Raw genomic sequence first — 15,557 nt, 5'->3', positions numbered from 1 at the left:
GAGCACTGATCAGCAGTCACAAATCTAAAATACATCTTGTGTTAGTCGTGGATTTTTCTCTAAGCTTTTATGAAGTTTTCTGCAATAATCCTAGCACAAGAATAGCCATGGCATATTAAAATATAATTACAATTGGAAAGGTAATTATTAAAATACTGTGAACTTTACTAGCTAGCTCTTCTCCCTGTGTGTCCCTTTGAGCCATGCCTAGAGCATTGCACCAGTCCCCTGGGTGCCTATCAGCTCAGTTGTGATTAAAAGAGACACAGCACAGGGGGAAAGAACTGAAGCAACTAAGAAGCAGTCACAATGTAGGAGCCATGGATCTTTCTGGCTCCACTCCCACCACTGCTGTCCCTACCCACAGCTCCCTCCTTTCTCTACTGTTGTTCCTCAGCTTGATGAGCTGATGAGTCTCCTTATAAGGCTTTTTTCAACTTTCTTCCTCCCTCCCCTGTTTTCTGTGTATGATGGAACCCAAGTGGTTTCACTACATTTGTGTCTTTCTCTACTGCTGAAGATCAGGAATGTTTGCCCTTAAGACAAAAAAATAGGAAACTCCAAAAACTTCTGCAGTGGCTTTTTTGATTATAGATGACACAATATTCAGTGGTTACTGAGTTTTTTTCACGTGTAATTGGAAAAACACACAATAGTATTTACTGCATCATTTTCTTAATTTGGAAGTTTAAAGCAATCTTCATTAATGTAAAAATTACATGACAAGCTGGAAAAACCAGCATTCTCATTCTTTGCTGGTGTACCTTCTTCTTAGTACATAGAAAATGTTGGCCCTAATCCTGGTCAGGATTGCTTAAGTTTCATACTGGAACTGTTCACCTTTCTTCCAGGGAAGTAACTTTTAATGCCCATCTAATATCACTTAATAATTATTTAAGTCCGTCCTTATTAAATTTATCTGACTGTTTGTTGAACACCTTCCTAGAAAATTAAAACTAAAAGAGATTGAAAAGTTCCTAATGAGAAGAATATGGTCGATTACACGTGACCATGCACATTTACTTCATATGGATATTGCACTTTTTATGCTGTAGCAGGAACTAGACATGAGAAGAAAACAATGTTCTTATACTAATCATGAATTTTAATACAGAAATAGAGATACGAAACCCAAAACGCTGCTAACATAGAATATCTCTGCTTCTAGTGGCTAAGTGAGAGAACTGAAATCCAGGGATGAAAAATTTCAGGTACCTCAATTAGCCGATAATTTTGAAACAACCTTTAGTCTTCCTTTCTTCTTTGTTTCACTAGGCTGGAGCAAAAGCCTTGTTCTCTGTAATAATTTCATGCACTTACCTGCTGCCTTCCTGAGGAATACACTGCTCAACATCCACTGAAAGAGAGGCCATAGCTGATACTGTTTCTGTCTCCTCCCTCTCTTGCTTCTGAGACTCAGCCAGAGCACAATCCACTGGCACAGAGTATGGCTCCACTGACTTCCAGTACTTGCCTAAGGAAAACACACATAATAATTTATGGGAATTTTAGCTAGCATGGTGGTACAAGAACAGTAATCACTTAGTTCAACATGGAGTGATTATAATTTAAAATCACTGTGGTATAAGCAGTACAGTTGAAATTTCAGACTGCAGTGAAGTCTATTTCTGAACCTAAGAATGCCAAGTTGGAAAGTGCTTTCATTCCAAGAGCTGTGTCACACCCTTCCCCAGAAGGTAATAAACTGGAGGAGTAATACACAGACTAATGAACACGGATTGTCTGGAAGGTTATTGGCTTTATCTACACCAGGTGATGGGAGTTCAGAGCAGGGTTAATAACTAGAAGCTCTGATATGGCACACAGTTGATGCAGAGACAGCAAAATGTAGAAAAATGCACATTCTTGTACAAAGTGCTCACACAGCACTGTCTTGAAAAGGAAAGAAGTCAGAAATGCCAGCTCAGACTGAAGTGGTGTTGCCAGAACAATCAGGCTTGTTAGTCCTGGATGTTCTTTCTCCTCCAACCTCAGGGCGTATACTAGAACAATAATTTAGTTAAAACTTTCATATATGAACTGGCTGTTGCTGGAAAGCTGCCAGGTATCATAAGGGATAGAACTTTCTGGTCTGCTATGTAAAAATACAGCAGTGGATTAAAAGCATGAGTATTTTCAGATTTCTGCCTGCAACAGAAGAATCTCATCAAGCAACACCAAAAATATTAGCAGGTGACTCATCCTAAACACATAAAATAATCTGCTACTGCCCAGCTATTAAGAAGTAGTTTGATTATTGGAAACCACATGAACAAGTATGAATTTACATATCTATTTCTTAACAGTCCAGTAAAACACTGAGCACTCACTAATTGCCAGGTGGATGACACCTGGGAATTAGGAGCTTTGGGAAGTCTGGGAGCTCTGGATCAGAGCTTACTCAGTGTTTAGCAAGAAGCTTTCAGCAGCTGCTGCAGAGGTTGGATCAGGGTACTTATCTGGGAATTAGACGGAGGGTTTCAACAGCTGTGAAAGAGAGGGGATCAAGCAGGGGACCTTTCCAAGGACTAAAACTAGGATTTTGGCAGCTGGGCAGCAGGCTGAGCTGAGGTGCTTATCCAGAGGGTAGCTGGAGGCTTTGACAGCTGGGAGGCCAGGCCAGCAGTGGTGCTGCCTGTGCTGCAGAAAGGCTGCTGAAAACTCCCTCTTTGGTAACACAGCTCTCAACACAGTTTCAGGCTTTCGGAAGGATGAACTTTTCCCTCTAGTGAGAAAGCAGCTGTCAATAAAGTCTGAAAATGTCTTTATTCAAAAACATCATTGCAAGATGAAAGCCCAAGTCAATCTTCAAGAACAACCAGTGAGCATGGCCAGAGTGTTTCTTTGAACTCTAATAGTGTGCACGTTTGAGTAGTTAGCAGAATCTTTAAATAACGGGGACCTTCTGGGGATAAAATGTAAAGTGTATTAAGTATCCTACAAAGTTGAGATTAAGTGTTAGGAGGTTGGCTTTGCTCCAAAGACATGAAAGACAGAGCTAAAAAGTTATGTACATAACAGTAGGCTCAATGATTGGAGCCTGGCAAATTTTATAAAAACAAGACAAAAATATTCTCTATTATTACTGTGCTCAGAGACCATATTCTCTATTCATTAAAAAATACACTAAAAACAAACAAAAAAGTTATATGAGCATTCCACAATGTTCTCACAGATCCTATGTGCAAAAGTCAGTCTTTGCAATATACACCCAATTCAAACCCTATAATTTATGAGCTAAATGTTCACAGAGTGGGTGGGGTTTTGTTGCAGAAACAGATGTGCAAGAAAATCAAATCTGTTGGCATGGGAATAATACCCCCTCTTGCCTATAAAAGAAATGAACCCATGTTCACTGCTGGAGTTTTCAAGGGCTTTTATTCATAAAATAAAATATTAGTACCCAGCTACCACTGTGTTGCTCTCCTGCAGCAACAATAAAACAGCATCAGTGAAGATTGCTACATCACATTCGTTCATTCACACACAGGCTTGCACACCAGCTGGCCCCTGAATTCTGACTTTCTTGTAACATTAAAACTCAGGGCCAATTCAAGCATATTAGTAGGCTCTCTGTGCCCATTTAGCTGCCCTTCACTCCTGAGAGATTGGTGGTTTTCTCTGTTTCCCCACACTGAGAGTTGTGCTATGAGAGCGGCTTCAGCCATAGAGAGCAGAGTCAGGCCGGGAGGCAGGTGGCAGCCCATATACTGCAGTGGAGAGTCCTGGAGAAAGGAACTACATTGGCAGGGTGTTTGTGGTTTTTGGGGGGAAATGTTTAAGCAGGCACAATTAGAAATAGCACCCAGGTAGCAGTAGGTACCTCATGCAGAGAGGGCTCTCTGACGCTTGTGAAAAAGCAACAATAGGTTTTTCTTTGAAATCAGAAAACTGTAATTTACAAACACCTGGGGTAAGCAGAAGAGCTTTGCAAGCTTCTTTTTATCCAGGATAACCTTTGTTTGCTGTATACAAAATATACAGGCCTTGAATGCGTGCTCAGCCAAAAGATTTGCAGGCAAAGAGTTACGGAATGGGAAGGCAATCACAGCACACAGCTGCAAAGGAGCTTTGTCAGGAGGTATGCTGTGGATTGACAATTAAAAGAAGTCAAAAAAGCATTGGCCTCAAACCACTTCAACCTCTGAAAACACCATTTCTACTGTGCTCTACTGGAATGTGAAATTCTACCAGTGCTGTTACATTCATTGAGAAGAACTTGGTGGAGCTCAAGGGAAAGAATGAAGCATACTGCTGGTTTCATTCATGCAAAACTTAAGCAATCATAGAGAGCAAGAAAAAAACCCAATGAAACCAAATCAGTCTTCTAGGTAAAAGCATACCATTTTTCAGCATGAAAATATGCTTAAGCCTCCCTCAAAGACTTGTGTGAGCATTGACTATTACCAGGAAATAATAAAAGGGAATGTTTCTGTCACTCCTATAGGCATTTGTAATTGCCTTTCATAGGTTTGGACATGCTGTACCGTGGCTTGCTCGAAAAACAGTGTTTGGGGTTGGTATTTTGCTATTGAACAAGATTGTTTAGAAATAGCCTATGACATGGGTGTGGGAACTACTAATTCCAAATGTATTACATTTTCAAAGAAGCTTTGGATCACTGTCAATACTAAACATTTATAGAAATTCTATTCTAGTTAGGAAAAAAGTTGTCTCTTAGTTTCGAAGTATTGTAGCTTCGAGGTTTTGCAAAAAGCACAGAGAGGGTTTTATTTGATGTAAAATGTTGGTAATACTCATTATGAAAGTTGGATCACAGAAATACAAACCCAATATCCAAAGGCAATGCAATGATCCAAACAAATCAAGCTTTCTCAGTACCTCTTGAGATGCTAATCAATAGCCTAATGCTCTCCAGCCTGCCTAACTCTCTAAAATATTGAACAGGTACTTACTTCTCTTAGATCTAAATATGCATCACAAAGCTGCACTGAACTTCCTCGGAGCTCCTTTCTGTCATCTAAGCATATTCCATTTTTGTACTTGGTCTCTCTCCAGACAAAATGAGGTAAATATAACTTTTTAGGTAGTTGCAAGAAAAGGTAGAATGTTGTGTGTAAATAAGTCCAAACCCTTAGCAGCCTGACAAAGGTTTCAGAACAGCCCACTGGACTGCATGACTGTACCAGGTCAGCTGAAATCTAATTGTGGCAAAATCTAGTCGTTCTGCAGATCTCTAGACTTTGCTCTCAGATTTACACTATATATACACGATATACTTGTTCTAAAAGCCATGCCATCTCTCTGAACAGTCATCATTTGTGTGTATTCCTACTCTTCTGTTTGTCTGTTTCTCAAGTCATCCTTTTTTTTTGTTTCAGATCCGTTTTCCATTACATACATATTTTAGTTCAAACAATTGCATCTCTCTTGTGTCTGTGGTCTGTGTGTAGCATTCTGTCCTTATTATAATTTGCAAATCTATTCTATCTTGCACAGTACATGACCCTTCTTAACCTGCTGACTCCTTGCATACCCTTAACAGGCTATTAACAAGGAATTTTAACTCATGAGTTACCCAAGAACATACCACTCAGCACAAAGGACTTACTGGAATATATTATATACAGTTGATTTAATTAGGCCTTGGCCATATCTAGGTGTCTACTGGATATGAATGATAAATTATATACCTACAATGAATTTTCTTTGTCACTTTGCAACTAAAATCAGATGGAGTAGTACTGCATGAACAGTGAATTGGGCCTAGTCCCTTTTAAAAACTGCATTTATTTTATGCAGATGAATCCCAACCATTTGTGGTTCATCTCAAATGAAGGAAGACATTTGTTATTCATTTGTTATTCTAAAGGAGCCAGCAAACAGTAGAAGTCAGGAAGCTCCCACTGGCTCAGTAAAATGGCAGAGACCAGAAGATTAGAGAATTTAAAGGATGTGTGCTCAGTTGGATTAAAGCAATTGATGGCATAAGGTTCTTCAGTGAGCAAATGCTCTAAAGGATCTGAGTAGTTAAGGGTTGGGGTCAGAGCACACAAGTGCAGCAATAACGTAACAATAAAATAATGCAATTTTTAGCACTGTTAGATCAGCGCCTATTTGGAGCTTTTTAGCTTTATCTCAAGCTCCTGTGAATTTCAAAGTGAGTACCTTGAGAAAGGCTGCAAAAACAGAGTCTGACCAAACTATTTGTTAGAGCTCTAATTTACCTATCTGTTCCTGTCACTCCTGACAAACATCTATTTCATCCAAGCTGCTCTGGAATGAAAAGATTTGGGAATATTTAGGAATCAGAAATGTTTAAATGATTTTAATGGGTTACTTTTTCAAGGCTAATACATGGGAGAAAAAAAGAGATGCTGAAGAAAGAAAAATAAAAGCATATATATATATATATTAGACACAGCATGTAAATGTATATATAACCGTTTTTCCACTCTTTTCTCTGAAACAGTAGCATCTATGACATTAATTAATAATAAAAAATAACCCCAAGCCCACTAACCCACCAACTCAAACTGAGAAACATACTTTGAATTTCAGTGGTCTTTTTTAAAGAAGCTATTGCATTCATATTGGGGATTTGGTGCACAATATCTTCTGGGAGAGGCTCCAGCTGAAAGAATAGAATAGAATAATATAAATATTCAATAAGCCACAGGGACATAAAACAAACTGAAATGATCTAATCCTCAAGAAAAGCTCAGCCCATGAACTGGTTAATATGTTGCTGGTATCAGTTCTAAATGTATAGTCATGATTTTGTTTTCTGTTTTCCAGCCATGTAATTGAATTCCAAGGGGCTTTTCTATTGGCTGCAAGACTAATCTATGGAGTCTCTGAAGCAGGTGCATGTCTGTGTATCATTCATTAAAAAATGCTAGTTATTTGTGTAATTTTTGTAGGTTCCTCACAAACCAAATTCCACTGTATCTGTATACGCAGCTGGGCACTCCAAACAAAACCTTGCTGAAGCCGCACTGGAACCAAAGTGTGCATTCTATTATCTTTATGTTTTTGGTGTTATTTCATCTAACCATCTTACACATTACACATTTTAAGGTTTAGAGGGGAAAACCATAAAACACAGTTGCTTTTACTAGCTCGACATTAATTTCAAATAAAATAAATTAAAAAATTGTTATGCAGATTAGCAGTGAATGTCCCTAAGTAAGTTTTTTACAGAATCAGCTGCATTTTAATTTGCTGGTTTTAATTGTACATTCTTTGAGTAAGGCTGCACTAGGAGAAAGAATTGTTCAGTTACTGCACAGTTATTTTTGCCCTGAAGTGGATAAATATAAAAAGTAAACTGTAGTTTGAATGTCATCCACATCTGCTTTTTTGTCCACCCTCCACACATTTTCTCCTAGGAAGAAAGGGTAAAAAATTGTTTGGGCTAAATGCTTCTCCTTGCACTGTAATTCTCCTTGAACTAGGCTAAGAGTCATGAAACTCTTCTGCTTCCCCACATAAAACTGCCATGGCTGGGTGTGCAGGCTTGCATCCTGAGGAGTAGCAACTGTGCCAAGGTGGATAAAAAAGAGCAATCTCAACGCCAATCTCTCCTCTCTAATACTAAGGAAGTTCAACCACCGCTGACAGGAGACATCTGTACTGCAGACAAAACTCCTTTCTTAAATATGCCTGGGTCTATTTTAAACTGGGTCAAGTGAAGCCCACCCAAGGAGCTTCCTTTGTGAAGTTAATAGTTCAGTAGCCATCAGATACTGTCCTCCAGGTTGCTACTGCTGCATGGCTACTCACCAGCTAGATAAAATCAACTTTGATCCAAGCACACATAGTGGGAAGTAACTGCAGTGTGGATACTCCCTCAGTGGTGCTATTTTAAGCAAGCTCAGCTACAAATCCCAAAACTTCTGAGATCCTGCCACTGCAATCAGCAGTGAATGCTTGTCAGCAATAAAGACATTGCAAATACCACCAGTCCTTTGGAGTCTTGGTAACTAAAATGAATAGGGCTGTTCATGACATTATTTCCTTAGCAGCCCATATGGGATTGCAGCTGGAAGATTTTCTTCTGGCTAGAAACAATAGCACTATGTTTTGTTTTCAAATAGGATAAATCAGTCCATTTTGCTCAGTGATCTAGTATGCAGAGAAGTGATGGTTGGACCTAACTGGGTCCCTGTGCTACTTGGTTAACAAAGAGACCAAAGTGCAAAGAAAGATTGTTCCTATCTAGTATGTATCGTGGGTTAGCACAAAGACAGCAATTACAGTACAAATAATATTTTAGATACCTTTGCAATCCTTGAACCACATCTATTTTATCATCTTCATAGGTGGCTCTATTTGGTAACTCTTTCAGGTGCCTTGGGGGAAACTGCCTATTTACCAAAATGCCAACCAACAGATCAAGCTTTATAGATTTTAGAACAATAATCCACACCTTGAGTTAAGCAGATAAATAGCATTTGCTTTATCACTAGTCATTTTCTGTTTAAAGTAATTTATCATTTGGCCAGGAAGAATATAAAAGCCTGAAGCTCTGTTTGGTCATGCTGGGTGCAGGAACATGTAAGGGGCAGCAAAGAGTAGTTTAAGGTTCTGTTTCATCAATTTCCTAATTCCTAAGGCTTTGATGACCAATTCACTTCCCTGAAATAGAACAAAATAACTCCAGGCCCACAGCAGTAGGAATAATAGTAAAAGGTATGGAATTGCCAGACTGCAATATGTGAGAGCTGTGTCTTGGTTTGCCCTTTGAGTATAAGCTTTTTTAGGCAGACCTTTTGTACTAATTATATGCAGATCCTTTGTACTAATTATTAAGATGGAAACAACTGACAGAGGAGATTTTCTATTAAAAGGTGAATATTTTGTTGTCTTCCTTAAAGCTGAATTTTTGCAAGAGCCAAAATCCAAAAGGTTTGATTTTTCTCTAATACATCAAAACCATCTCTTTTTTAATCAGTATAGAATTTTTTAAAAAACAAGTAGGCTGAATTGAATATCTAGACATATCAGGTGAATATTTAGAAATGGCAGATGTGTTTTTAGTAATTAGCATAAGCTAATGAATCATTAAAAGAAGAAAAAGGGTAAAATATCCAACACATAGCCCAATCATTACTCCATCTGTTAACACCACTAACAGTTTTGTAGGTGATGTGAGTATAATGGGTATGTTTGATCATTTCCTTAACTCTTTTTTTCCACAAAACTTTCATTTTATATTCCAAGCTTGGCTGAGTCAGGCTCCTAAGCCTTTCTGTCTCATCCTTAAGTACAGCCCAACAGACTTTGGACCCTCTTTCATATCAGGGAAATTTTATCAGGCTCCACAAGTGAGTTCATTACATCATATATCCTGCATAGCCCAAAATGAAGTTCCATTACAAAATCATTGCATAAATAAAGCCAGTGGGTTATGGCAGCTATTTCTACACCCTTTGAAATGAGACTGTCTGCATTCAAAAGGAGGATTCTGTTGGCAGTTATCCACTGGTTGCATACAACTACAGACACAGAGGTGTCCCTGGAAAATATCAGCAGTTAGACCCAATACTGAATAAAAGAAATTACTCGACACCTGGTATGTATGGCACCATCATCTTCCCTCCTACACTTACTGGCATTCAGATTATGAAGGCTATTAAATCTGGAGGCTAACAGAAATGAAGCTGAAAAGAGCATTGGAAATATACCATCAGGAAAGAAATCTTTTAGAGAAGAACAGCTCAAGTCTGAAGAAATAACCAAACCACTGGAGAGACAGTTTGGACCAGACACAAAGAGTCACATTTTCAAAGCTTTTACATGACTGAATTGGGCTTTTGTGTCCAAAGCAGAAGACTAATGTAGAAACTGAGTCCACTAATCATTTTCAAAATGGGAAAAACAATGTAAATGGGCAAAAAAATCGCTTGATATACCAAAATCTGCCAGAGGCATATCAACAAATGTTTGAAGAAGGAACTAATGATGGAAATTTCATGTGCCCAGAAAGGGATCTGAACTGATCCTTGGAAACATGGAGAGAATCTGAAACTACAGCAGTCTGCATTGAGCTGAAAATTCTAGCAATATCCGTGTTGTCTTTAGCACTGCCATGTTTCAAAGTACCAAGGTTAGCTTCACTGAAGAATGTTGCAGAGTGCAGTTAGAGATGACTGACAAGTGAGGCAAGTATAAGTAGAAGGTAAGGAGCACAGAGAGTCTGCCAGAAGCTGAGGAAGAGGAGGAGGCAGGCAGGCTCCTCAGGGGTGCCACAACTGCACCGCCCCCCTTTCTTGGTTACACTATGTAAAAAACCTATCAGGATAAAGACTGAGGTTTGTGGCTCTTAACATTGCCTAGGATTACAGATGAGTAAGTTCAAAGATCTCACAGGTCTTCTTATGTTTTTATATTAGCAATTTTCTCAGAGTTTCTGCACTCTCTGTTTACATATAAGCATCTCAGGCAGGTATTTTTGTGATCAAGGGTTATAATGCAGTAAGTAAACAAATCAGACTTCATCAGGGAATAATTTCAAAGACACAAAGGGTCATTAGCGATACCTTGGATTTATGTAACTTTGGAATCAGAATATTCTCTGTTTCCTTGGCCAAACCACTTCCTGACTAGCACTTCCCACCTTGGGAACTTTGATGTCACCACGCTGACCTCTGGCACACACATTGCTCCAGTCGCCTATCCCATCCAGGTCTCTATTTCTAGACTGGGTTTATGCAAGCAGCAGTTGACAGGTGTTTTAGGCTTAGTGTTAATTATTTTCTAGTATTAGAGTCAGACTAACAATGAGGATGTGAGACTGTGAGCAAGTTTACCATGCAATTTAAAATTGATATCAGGGCATATTCACTTCCATGAATATTTCCATTTCCGAGAGAGAAATGCTTACCTGTTCTGGTAAATAACTCCTTTTAATGCCCTCTTGGCAGAGCTCACTGCCTAGCGGGCAAGCAGCCCTAGATTGACACCGAATTCCACAAAGGAGAAAATGCCAACTTTTCATCATCAGCAGGAAAGCTGCAGAGTACAAGCTTTCCACTTAAATTACCATCCCCTCCTAAATGCCAGCTCAACAGATTGCAAGAAGGAAGCACATACTTCACACTCTGCAGGAAAATTGTCTGGTGTAAGTTTTCAAGCATGCTTGGGAGCCAACCAATCACAATGTTTTGTCAAATTCTGCTTCAGAATGAAATTCAAAGCCAGAAGAATATTTACTAGAAGACGTTAAATTTAGTCACTTAAAAATGTTTTCACATTTGGGGCCAAATTCAGCCTTGGCCGCCTCAGTCAATGAGAACAGACGTGCATCCTCTCTGTGCCTTTGCTGCAGGGTCCTGCTGGGCAGAAACACTGTGGACTACACTTCTCTGCATCCTCTGTGCAAAGAAGAGCATGACCCCATCTGTGACTAATTATCGCTTGTTACAGACCACAGAAAACTGCTGTGGCCACGGGGAGCTAAGAGACACTGCCCAAACCTGTAGGCAGATCAGAGGGACTGTGATGTTAGACTGACTTCTGTGTCCTGTGGAGATATCACACCTGGCTGCTTTAAAAGAGATGGGATGAAGGAATAGCTGTATCCTTAGGTTTTCACTCAAAGAGTTTTGTGCTTGAATGAATACCTCCCTACTCCTTCTGGCTGCAGAAGAACCCCCTATCTGAATGCAGTTATGTTGGAAATAAAAAGTAAGATTTAGAATACTGGACTCAAGGAAAGCCCATGCCCCAGGATTTTTTAAATCCAAGTAGCACCTCTTCGAAAATAATGTGGAGGAAAGAAAGCAGAACACGTACTCTTAAGTGTCTAGAGCAGCATTATTCACCATCACCAGGGACCGAAAATCACAGCAGAGTACTTTATAGCACTAAAGCTAGGTTGGGCAAAATAGAGTGGAATTTCCATACTCCACAATGAAGATTTTGGGGAAAAAACTCAATATTCAGCCCAATTTTCACAGGCTTCTTGGAATAAAATATAAATCTTAATATTAAACAATTTTCTTAATTGAAGTAATATATATATCTACACACATTTTAAAAATGAGTTTTTAAATCTATACAACCAATGTGTTGCCTCAGAAAGGCTTAAAATTATCTGGAATTATTGGAATTATCTGAATTAATCTTTTCCTTTGTTTTGACAGATGCTCTTTTAATGGACCAGTTCTCAAATCATGAGATGGTCACCCTGCCTTTTCACCTTCCAGAAGGTTTTCTATGTTTACATTTTGGATTTCGAGGGAACCCAGCTGCTTAATCTCTTCTCACCTCTTAGGAAGATTTCCTTCCAAGGAGATAACCTACAGTGCTTCTAATTAGGTCTGCAAATTGTCAAATGGATTTTTCTCCAAGTGACATGGAAACTTTCTGCTTGTAAACAGAAGCATAGAGAGAAAAACCTAAGAGATCAAAATATTTTAAAAAACATTTTCCATGTAAACTTTCTAATTAAAAATTATCTTTATAAAGTTTATCCTTAGTTTATTTCCTTTTTAGTTTGTTTATTATTTAAGAAGGTATTCACAAGCCAAACCAAACAGAGCCATTTCAGATACCATAGGGTTGTGTTCTTTCCAGTTGCTGTCAGAAAGGGTGTGGATCTCCTCGAAATTCTCTGTTACGTATACCAGTCCTTCCATGCTCAAATTATTTACAGAATATTATTTTGAGAGAGTATTATTTTCCTAGTGTCTTCACTCATTTCTTAATCTAAGATAAGAGTTACAAGTTATCTTACTAAATAAATCACTAAACTATAAGTCATGTATAAATTAAATTACATCTATTTTGGATGTCAACCTGTTTTCCTTCTTGATTCTCTGAGAGAAACTAAGAAGACATTTTGCACTTGTAAATTTAATGTTACCTCTTAGGTAACATCAGACCAGCACTCCCTGAAAGTTGAAAGTTGTAAGCTGTGGCTAGTTTTAGAATTTTTTTTAAGTGTTATTCTGTTGGTAATAAGACACATGAAGCAATGAATTTCTATATAGAAAAGTCCTGGCCAAAAACAACAAAAGAAAAGAAAAAGTTTTCAAAAAGCTCTGCAAAATGTTTATGAATTCTAATCCTCAGCACATGAATAAATACATCTGACAAACTGCAGAGTACCTCACAAAGGCTTTTCCCAGCCTTTCTAATTTGAGTTCAAATACATGTGTAGAGTTTAGAACTCAAGTTAATCTTGCCAATGTTTTTAACTAGGGGTGCAGCATATACAGTTATTTGTAAAAGTGAAAGGTAGATAATAAATTATAATTATCCTATTAATCACCTGCAAAGAATTGCATTCAGAGAAGAATGTATCCTTAAATTATAGTAATTGGTTGTTTAAAGAAAAAAAAAATCATGCTTGGCAGAACATGCTTGGAGTTTGCTGTGCAAGTTCATGAATAGTGTGCTGAAATCAAGCAGTGTATATATATGCTGTGGGCCATGTGGTACAAATTGCCATCAATCTATTTCTAACTGCTAACTAGATATCAGACTTTCTCATTAGTGTCTGCTCCTCGGCAACACCTTTACTTTTTTTTTAAGCCAATGTTAGTTTCTTGTGGTACTCTTGGTAGCAACATTCTCTGGAGTACTGTTCTTCTCAGCCGTAGCATATTTTGTCTTTGAAATTCTGCTGCACCAAACCATTTGATGCATGTCCCAGAAGACAATGTTGTTAGCAAAAGGACATGAGAAAAATGCTTATTGCCTTAGATATTTCAAGTCATTAAGGACTATGTTCTTTTACAAATGAATTAAAAATGACTGCATGGGGTTTTTTGTGTTCATTCTCATTCAGTGATAGCAGAAATAGTAGTTGGGTTTGATACAGCAGCAACACAAAATAAGGCAGGTTCTATAAATGAGTATCACCATCAAATGGTCATAACTGGATAGAGGGACCCAGGCACCTACACAGAGAAGGACACATCCCACCATTAGCATAGAACTATTCACATTACTCCAAGGGAGAAAACTTCAGGGAATGGGTTTAGAAATTCTATGAAAAGCCGCTGATGTTGTAAGTTGCTGTCACAGGGAAGATGGCAACAGAAATATCAATGAGAGTGCCCTGGAATGGCAGCTGATCAGGAAGAAAATGCTGCATTCACTAAGGTTGTCAAATGCCTCAAGCTGGGTTCTGTAATCCATATTTCACTACCTAAATAAAAGAACTAATGCTGAGCTGAACAGCTTTTTTAGTAGTGTATATACCACCACATTGGAAAACTTTCCTAATGGAGTTTGTCAAAGGTGACAGTAGATAAAACCCATCAAAACCTTTTTTTTTTTTTTTTTTTTTTTTTTTTTTATTCTGGTGTCTATTTCATATTTATGTGAATAATTTTGAAAAAGCTAACACTTTATTCCTTGTATGTATAATGTAAAAATAATAGGCATTGTTGGTGTATCATAAAGATGCAAAGCAAAGGTTTAAAAGAACATTTAGAAAATTCTTCTACCCAACATCCATCAGAAGACACATTACTTCACCTTAATCACATAGGTAGGAAGCCTTGAAGTGGAAGGGAACTGGCAGACTAGCCAGCAATTTGGCATTAATACATTTGATTGGAGAGATTATATAGCTATTAAGACTTCCCCTGAGGGGAAAACAAAGTAGCACACTCCCCTTTATAACAAGATCTTGCAAAAGTCACAATTTATGGTAAAGGCTTTTGCCCCTTCGTAAATTATTTTGGCTGCACCTCCAGAAATTTTTTTTCCTTCTTACTGTATTTATTTATAGGATAAAAGATCTTTCTTAATGGACAGCAGAAATATTTTCACTAATAGGAATCCTTATCTCGCATTTGTATACATAAATAGCACATACTCATGTTTACTTAGTCTTATAGTCTCCTCATAAAAGGTGTTAACATATACAGTGTTTGGTAACTCTTGGAAACTCCATTTCAACTGCATACAGATCAACCTGAATCTTCATTTAAATTTTTTTTTTATCTTCTACACATTTTCATTAAAGTTTCAGCAGTGAAATGTCAAAATACTGCAAAATATGTGCCTTTGCAATACCCAGTTTCTGAGATTACCAGTTACCTTCAAAAAGCCATTTTTTTTCCATGATAGATGGCTAACAGGTCCATTTCTAGTAGATGATATGCGCACCAATGGCTACCAATGATGTCAAGCCTGATGCTCAGCACATCACTAAAAGCAACTTGGAGGTCTTAAATATGACTCAGACCTGGGCATAACTTAGGCATAAACTAAAGAATTTGTATAATCATCTAATTTAGAGGTATTTATGCAAACCAGTTCTGTTAATTTCTAAGACATATTCAAATTTCATGTTTTTTATACCAAACAAAAAAAGGACCGACACCATTGTTACTAAAAGAATACCAAAGATAGCTGCTTCAGCAAACTTTTCTCATTCTCTCCACCTAGAATGATTTATGTTTTACCTCATTTCCTAGAAGGGCATTTATACAGGCTTCAGAGGCGTCACAGATGGCAGTAAGGTCATGTCCTCCCTCCAGTGCCAGCACCACGCGGCCATCCGCCAGCTTCAGCAATTGCTTGGTTAGGTGGCCAAAACCTGGTATTCAAATACAGGAGTGCAAATAATTAGA

At 38.1% G+C, this 15,557-nt stretch overlaps 1 protein-coding gene across 18 annotated transcripts in view; it reads right to left on the bottom strand.

Moving 5' to 3' along the window:
* HDAC9 (histone deacetylase 9) overlaps positions 1–15,557 on the bottom strand; it is a 457,908-nt gene that overhangs the window by 14,179 nt on the left and 428,172 nt on the right. For 17 of the 18 annotated variants that reach the window (XM_014894384.2, XM_088162701.1, XM_088162750.1 and 14 more), the window contains 3 exons: positions 15,390–15,523; positions 6,511–6,595; positions 1,321–1,474 (listed from right to left, as the gene is read on the bottom strand). In XM_014894384.2, coding sequence (XP_014749870.2) covers positions 1,321–1,474; positions 6,511–6,595; positions 15,390–15,523 — 373 coding nt within the window. The remainder of the gene's footprint in view (positions 1–1,320; positions 1,475–6,510; positions 6,596–15,389; positions 15,524–15,557) is intronic. The other variant, XM_088162739.1, reaches the window with a different exon arrangement.

Source organism: Sturnus vulgaris, chromosome 1 (genome assembly GCF_052056855.1).
Source record: "Sturnus vulgaris isolate bStuVul1 chromosome 1, bStuVul1.hap1, whole genome shotgun sequence".
In the NCBI taxonomy this organism is placed as follows: Eukaryota; Metazoa; Chordata; class Aves; order Passeriformes; family Sturnidae; genus Sturnus; species Sturnus vulgaris.
This window is presented reverse-complemented; position numbering and strand designations above follow the sequence as displayed.